The 7469-nt window shown below is 51.9% G+C and overlaps 1 protein-coding gene across 1 annotated transcript; it reads left to right on the top strand.

Annotated features, from left to right (window-relative positions):
- Nucleotides 1-485: 485 nt before the first annotated feature.
- LOC147599782 (olfactory receptor 14A16-like) lies at nucleotides 486-6579 on the top strand. Its single transcript, XM_086753831.1, has 2 exons — nucleotides 486-1476; nucleotides 6557-6579. The coding sequence occupies exons 1-2, from the start codon at nucleotides 486-488 to the stop codon at nucleotides 6577-6579; spliced, it is 1014 nt and encodes a 337-aa protein (XP_086609957.1).
- Nucleotides 6580-7469: the final 890 nt, after the last annotated feature.

Below are 7469 nucleotides of genomic sequence, written 5' to 3'. Positions count from 1 at the left end.
GCTCTCAGCATTATCCGATCTTCTTTTCAAGGGAACAGCTGGGTGTGATCATCCTCCAGATTAAAGAGGTGCAAGCCCAGGGCAGCTGGGATCAAGTCTGATGGGCTCACTCTGCACTAAGGGTCTGCCTGTTTGCAGCCCAGCTCTCCCAATGTAGCGCTTGTAGCAGAACAGAAAATTCAAGGCTGTCTGCCTTCAAAAAGTAAAACAAACACAACCAACCCCCACAGCTCTGCTCTGCAGCCAAGTGAGTTGGGAGGGACAATGCTGAAATGTCACTGATTTCATGAGGGGTTTTAAACAGAGATCACTCCTGGTTCCTTCCTGCCTGTTGGTGCACAGCAGCACTGACTCCTCAGGAGCCCACAGCAGAGTCCTCTACTCCCCATTGCACCCTCAGCCCGCAGAACACAGAGCTCACCCAGGGAGCTGCATGAAGGTCTTTCTGGAAGGACAGAGGCTGGGGAATGATGGTTCCTTGAAAAATGGAGTCAGTTTTGCTTGGTGAACTCAGTCCTGACCCTTCACTCTCTTCTCCTGGTTTGACAGACTCCCATGCCCAGAGACAACAAATGTCCAACGGCAGCTCCATCACCCAGTTCCTCCTCCTGGCATTCGCAGACACACGGGAGCTGCAGCTCTTGCACTTCTGGCTCTTCCTGGGCATCTACCTGGCTGCCCTCCTGGGCAACGGCCTCATCATCAATGCCAGAGCCTGCGACCACCGCCTCCACACCCCCATGTACTTCTTCCTCCTCAACCTCTCTGTCCTCGACCTGGGCTCCATCTCCACCACTGTTCCCAAAGCCATGGCCAATTCCCTCTGGGACATCAGGGCCATCTCCTACTTGGGATGCACTGCACAGGCCTTTTTATTTATCTTCTTGATCTCAGCTGAGTATTTTCTCCTCACCATCATGGCCTATGACCGCTACGTTGCCATCTGCAGACCCCTGCACTACGGGACCCTCCTGGGCAGCAGAGCTTGTGTCCACATGGCAGCAGCTGCCTGGGGCAGTGGGTTTCTCTATGCTCTGCTGCACACGGCCAATACATTTTCACTGCCACTCTGCCAGGGCAATGCTGTGGACCAGTTCTTCTGTGAAGTCCCCCAGATCCTCAAGCTCTCCTGCTCAGACTCCTACATGAGAGAAGCTGGGGTACTTGTGGTCAGTGTCTGTTTTGGTTTTGGCTGTTTTGTGTTCATTGTTGTGTCCTATGCGCAGATCTTGAGGGCTGTGCTGAGGATCCCCTCTGAGCAGGGACGGCACAAAGCCTTTTCCACGTGCCTCCCTCACCTGGCCGTGGTCTCCTTATTTGTCAGCACTGGGATATTTGCCCACCTGAAGCCCCCCTCCATCTCCTCCCCACCTCTGAACCTGTCAGTGTCATTTCTGTACTCGGTGGTGCCTCCAGCAGTGAACCCCCTCCTCTACAGCATGAGGAACCAGGATCTCAACAATGCCCTATGGAAACTATATGAATACATCTTCAATCATTAATAAGGAACCGCCAGCTATATATAACTCCCAGGAATGCAGTTAAATCACAGTCTGTCTTTTGTTCTTCTAGTTTTTTTTTATTTTTATTTAAACTTGTGATAATATGAATTGTAATTATATATTATTCATACAACTATTTCTTAATCTTGAGACCTCTTTTATCTCTCTGGTAAACCAAATGTACATAAGGAACTGGGCTCATTGCATACGTAAAGCATCTGGAACGTAGTCCTTTGCCCCTGCTCTCATCTCTCAGATCTCCTCTGGAGCTTGGGGCCCAGCCCCAGCAGGCAGAAGGGATTCAGGAGCCAAGGGCCCAGCTGTCACATAGCACAGGACAACACCAATGTTCATGTAGATGTTTGACCATGCAGGGGGAGGACACGCTGCAGTGCGTGGGTGGTGCAGAGCCCAGTCTCCTGGAAGGCAGCTGAGACAGGCAAGTGCAGGGAAGAGGAGGCTGGTCTGTTCCCTTGGTGGCATGGAGAGTCCAAGAAGGTGCCCCAGAGCACCCATCACCCCCCAGCCTCCTCTGTCAGATGTTTCTAGCACTGCCCACTCACACCAGTTTGTGGGTGGTTTTGCTCTGTGGCCATCTCTGTCCTCCTGCTGGTCTCGGCACCTGTGCTGGGGGAAGAGCCAGCCCTGCCCAGCCACTCTTCTCACCCAGGCCTTGGCCACCCTAGAGCAGGGATGTTTGTGAGCCCTTGCATGGACACGGCTGGGGTTTGGCTGGATCTGGGCACTGGGGGACTACAAAAGAAGGAGGGCTGATGGGCATGGAGACTGAAGTCTGGCAGGGGAACTCTGGTGACAGCAGTTTCCCCACCTCAAACACACCATGTCCTGTGCAGTGTCTGATGAGGGGGGCTGTGGGGGCGTGTGTTGGGCAGTGGGGCTGCGCTGGCTCAGGAACGGGTCACAGATTGGAGCCATAACACAACAGTCAGGAGGTGGAAGCAAGGACAGGCCATGAAGGAGAAATTTGGAAGTGTGACCTCAGCGTACAGGCACGTGTTTAGGAAAGCTGACAATCACCTGGAGCTGATGGGGGCTGCAGGACAGGTCAAGAGAAGAATGAAGGGCTTCAGTCACTGAGTTTGCAGTAACGGCTGAGCAAGGAACAGGCTGCTCAGTGATGGGGTGGAGGGGTGTCGTACTTCAGGCCCGATCAGGACCAGACTACGCAGTCTCTCTCTCACTCCCCCCACCCTCCGAGGGAATAGGAGGAGATGATATAGGAAAAAAAGGATCGAGGTTTGAGATAAGGATGGGGAGAAATCCTTAAAGTTACCGTCACGGGCAAAACATACTTGACTTGGGGAAAAACACTTATTTATTTCTAAAATTATCAGGAGAATGAGACAAGGAACAAGATAACCTCCCCCCACCCTTCCCTCTTCCCGAGCTTAACATTATCTCTACTACCTCCCCTCCCGAGTGGCCCGGGGCTGGGGGGGAAGGGAATGGGGGTCGCGGTCAATTCATCACGCATTGTTTTACGCCGCTGTGTCATCGTCGGGGGAAGAACTCCTCGCATTCCTCCCCTGCTCCAGCGTGGGGACCCTCCCACGCGCCACAGTCCATCGTGGAACTGCTCCAGCGTGGGTCATCTCTTCCTCGGGGTGCAGTCCCTCTAGAACAGCTGTCCCAGCAGACCCTCCATGGGACACAGCCTCCTTGAGGCCTCCACCTGCTCTGGCTTGGGGTCCTCCATGGGCTGCAGGGGATCTCTGCCCCTCCGTGGACCTCCATGGGCTGCAGGGGGACAACCCGCTCCACCATGGTCTTCACCACGAGTTGCAGAGGAATCTTGGCCAGGAGCCGCATTACTCCTCCCCCTCCTTCTTCACTGACCTTGGCGTCTGCAGCCGTTCCTCACAACAGGATCCTTTTTACATCTTATTCACTTCTCATCTCCTCTCCACTTCTTGCAGCCAGGCCAGGCCAAGTTGGGCCCAGTCTGCTGCCCGGAGGGAGGCCAGAGGGTGAGGCCTGCAAGGCCCACAAGGCTTGCACCTCCCCCTCTCTGTGCCCCGCTCAGCTGCTTCATATCTTCCCCTTTTTTTTTCTGTTTTCCCCTACTTAAATATGTTATCGCAGAGGCATTATCACGGGACATTCTGCTACCAATTGGCTCGGCCTTGGCCAGCAGCAGGTCTCCCCTCGGCCTGGCCGAGTCCACTGAACAAAGGGGAGCGACTTCCAGCAGTTTCCTACAGAAGCTGCCACCTTAGGCCCCCCCTCACTAACAAAACCAGAACAAGGGGACATAACTGCAGACACAGAGGGGGGTGAGGCACTCCATGCCTTCTTTGCCTCAGGCTTTGCTGATAAGGTCTCCCAGGCCTCTCCTTAGTGACAGGGCTCAAGGAGGAGGAGAGGGTGTATTGACAGGAACCTGGGCAGATCCCACAAGGACAAGGGCCAGTTCCTGTCCCTGCAGGGCACTCACCCTGGCCGTGGCACAGGGGAGCAGCTCTGTGGGAAAGGACTTGGTGGGCAGGGAGCTGGACAGGAGGCAGCCGTGTGCCCTGGTAGCAAGAGAGGACAGCAGTGCCCTGGGCTGTACGACCAGGAGCATGGGCAGGAGATGGGGGGAAAGGACTCTCCCCCTCTATGTGGAGTTTGTTAGTCCACATCCAGAGCACTGTGTCCATTTATGGGAACCCCAGCACTGGAAAGGTGTTGTCAAGCTGGAGCAGGTTTAGTGAAGGGCCCTGCAGATGGTCAGGGGCTGGATTACTTTCCCTGTGAGGAAAAGTTGAGGAAGCTGAGCTTGTTCAGCCTGCAGATGGCTGAGGGGCACCTCACAGCAAGGGAGAGGGCTCATCTTTTTTACCATGAGGCTAGCCAGACATTGCAACAAGCTTTGGTCACCACGAGACATTGTGAAGTCCTCCATCCTTGGAGATTTTCAAGACCCAGAGGGACTAATCCCTGAGCAACCACGTATGACCATATACCTGACGCTGCTTTGAAGTTCTACAGATGTCCCAAGGTCTGCTCTGAACCTCAATGCTTTTATCATCCTAGGATCTCTTGTCTCATATATATTCAGCAGATGAGAGAACAGATGTATATGGGGCACAAATCCTCCTGTGTTTTATGTGACCATGTAAATCAAGTCAGGTGAACTTCTCCTCCACTCCATTGACTGCAATTGGAGCCTGGGAGACACTGCCTCAGATAGCTCCACATTACCCCTGAAGCTCATTGCATCCAGCTTTAAAACCCTCAAAGGCCATGGTCTGGATCCTGAAGCTCTTACCTGTTGATTTTGGAGAGTGCTCAGAGGAGGTCTCCCAAGATGGGGTTCAGAGCCTCAAGCTTATGGTCTATGTATAGAAAAGGAGAGACCTGGCATCTTTGGCCCAGTGGCAGAGAGGGTCAGAGCAGTGTAGGAGTAGCCTGAGAGTGCTTGAAGGGTGGTTTCAGAGCCAGTGGACCTTTGCTTCACAGTGAAAAACAACATGAGATAAAAATAAAAGAAAAAGTACAGCTTAGGAGGCTGAGATTTGACACGAAGAGAAAGAAATGTCTCTCCAAATGTAGTTCTGTGCTACAACAGGTCACTCTGAGGGAATCGAGATTAGTCCGTGCCTTTGTGTTTTAAGGAACAATCAGGGAGCACAGAGAGAGATCAGTAATGTTAGGGATATGGCCTGGTGAGATCAGGAGAGGGAAGCAAGGAAGATTTTGACAGCCTGCACGGAAAGAGCCGCAGATGTGAGACTCTGTAGGACAGGTTGTACTGGAGATGGTCCGGGGCTGTGGCAAGGCTAGAAGCTCCCAACAGAGCCAAGGTCTTTACCCCCACTATGGCTGTTGCCTGGGGCACCAAGGCCTGTCAGGAGACACCACAACTTGATGGCACCAGGACATGAAGGCCTCATCAGCCTACCAAGGAGAGACACATAAGCATCATACCGTACTCCTGCACCAGGCACCACACATTCCCACATCACACTGCCCCAGGAAAAGCCCTGAGCAATGTGTGACCCACAGGATCTCCCTTCCCAGGGGCTGGGGGTCAGGCCATGGCCCTTTGTCTTCATGCAACACATGGAGGTTCACTCAGCATCAGAGCCACCTTTACATCGCCTTTGCCTGCCTCTCATCTCTGCCTCCCATTTTCTCCTCTAAGCAGCCCCCAGGGAGGCTTTGTTGGTAACAATCCTCAGTGGGACCCATTAATGCTCCCTGAAGCTGTAGGGGTTGCTTCTGACGTTGGCTTCTTCAGGGGTTTGTCCAGGCTCCTCTCAGTGTCTGAGGTTCATGGTCTCAGCACCAAATGCACCCTGGGGCTCGTTAAAATGCAAAAAGCCATGTCTCTTCCAATTATTTCCTACAGTCTTAAAGTCTTGGACAGCTAATTGGAGGGTCTCCAGAGAGGACATAAAGGGGAAGATTTTTCTGAGTATTCAACACAAAAGTATTTTGTATTTTTAAGTGACAGCTCCTCTGCACCAACTCCCACCTGCTTTCCTGAGAGACCTGGCTGCACCCAGGCACAGCACGGTTTCCTTCATTGCAAACAAAGGGAAGGAGAGGATGGTAAAGTTTAATAAACAAGAACCCACACTCCTCATCTGTATGCTAAGTCTAAGGTGCTTCCAGTGAGGTTCACCATCCACAGGGATAACCTCACCGGAGATGCTTTTCACAGGTAGATACAAACACAATGAAGGAGCTGCATGAAGAGATAATCCTATTGCTGACAGATGAGGCGAGGCTTCTGACTCTCTGAAGCTCAAAGCAGCACCTGGGTACTTGAGAGCGATCTGATTCTGATCAAGGTGCAAGGGCAGGGGGAAACTGGAGAGCAATGGAAAGGCCGTAGATCCCCATGAGGCATCTGGGCTCTTGGCTCCTGAACCCCGCCTGCATGCTGCAGCTGCACCTTGCTCCAGAGAAGTTCAATGGAGATGGGAGTTTGGAAAAACAATTTTGAACTGGTTTCTTTATTGTGTCTCTCTACACAAGGAGTCTAGCTCCATTTTTACATGAGGTGTTTGGATCAAAAACAAACAGGAATCAAATGCCAGGAATAATATTATTTAAGCAAAAATTTTAGAATCCTAGAATATTTAGGTTTGGAAAGAACCTTTAAATGTTGTCTAGTCTAACACCTCTGCAGGGAGCAGGGACATCTTCAACCAGATCAGGTTGCTCAGAGCCTCATCCAACCTGGCCTTGAATTTTACCAGGTACGGGACATTCACCACCTCTCTGGGCAACCTGGGCCAGGGTTCCACCACCCTCAGTTTAAAAAAATTTTTCCTAATATCTAATCTGAATCTACCTCCCTTGTCAGAGACTGAAAAGGTTAATTAATGTCTCAACATCGCTAAATGATGGATGGAACCGAGCAAAACATTGACAAACCACAATGCTAAAAACTTCAAAAACTGTGAAAAAATGTCTAGACAAATATCCTGGTTTTGTAGCTGAAGCAGCAACACGTGCTTATAAACTCCAAGAACTGCAAAACGGGGTGTCTTGTTTTTGTACCCTTCCCCCAGAATAGAGCCAAACCCTGTGCATGAGCTCAGGCCCTGGACAGTACCAAGCATGCACAGCATTGCCAAGTGACTGCACAGTGGAGGCCCACTCTGGGGGATGCAAAATGACTTTGTGGACACTGTCTTGCTGGACATCAGGTAACAACATGCTTCAGGTAACCGCATGGCTTACCAAGAACAAGCGGGCCTTGCATTTGCAGAGAGCTAACACCCACCACCACAGAGACAGATCAGCATGATGCAGCAATCACAAGCTAAACCACAGGCAGGAAGTACCTGAACTCCTAAGATGGAAAGACTGGTAAAGGCCCCCACAACATCAAGAAGGGGGGGCTGATACAAAGGACTACAAAAAGGGTCGCTGCATGAACCCGTGTGAGGAACTCCACCCTACTCAGATGCACCTTCGGAACGCCGATTCTCCGTGGTGGCATTGTCATCC

The sequence above is a fragment of the Chlamydotis macqueenii genome, chromosome 8 (genome assembly GCF_036417535.1).
Source record: "Chlamydotis macqueenii isolate bChlMac1 chromosome 8, bChlMac1.mat, whole genome shotgun sequence".
NCBI lineage: Eukaryota > Metazoa > Chordata > Aves > Otidiformes > Otididae > Chlamydotis > Chlamydotis macqueenii.
This window is presented reverse-complemented; position numbering and strand designations above follow the sequence as displayed.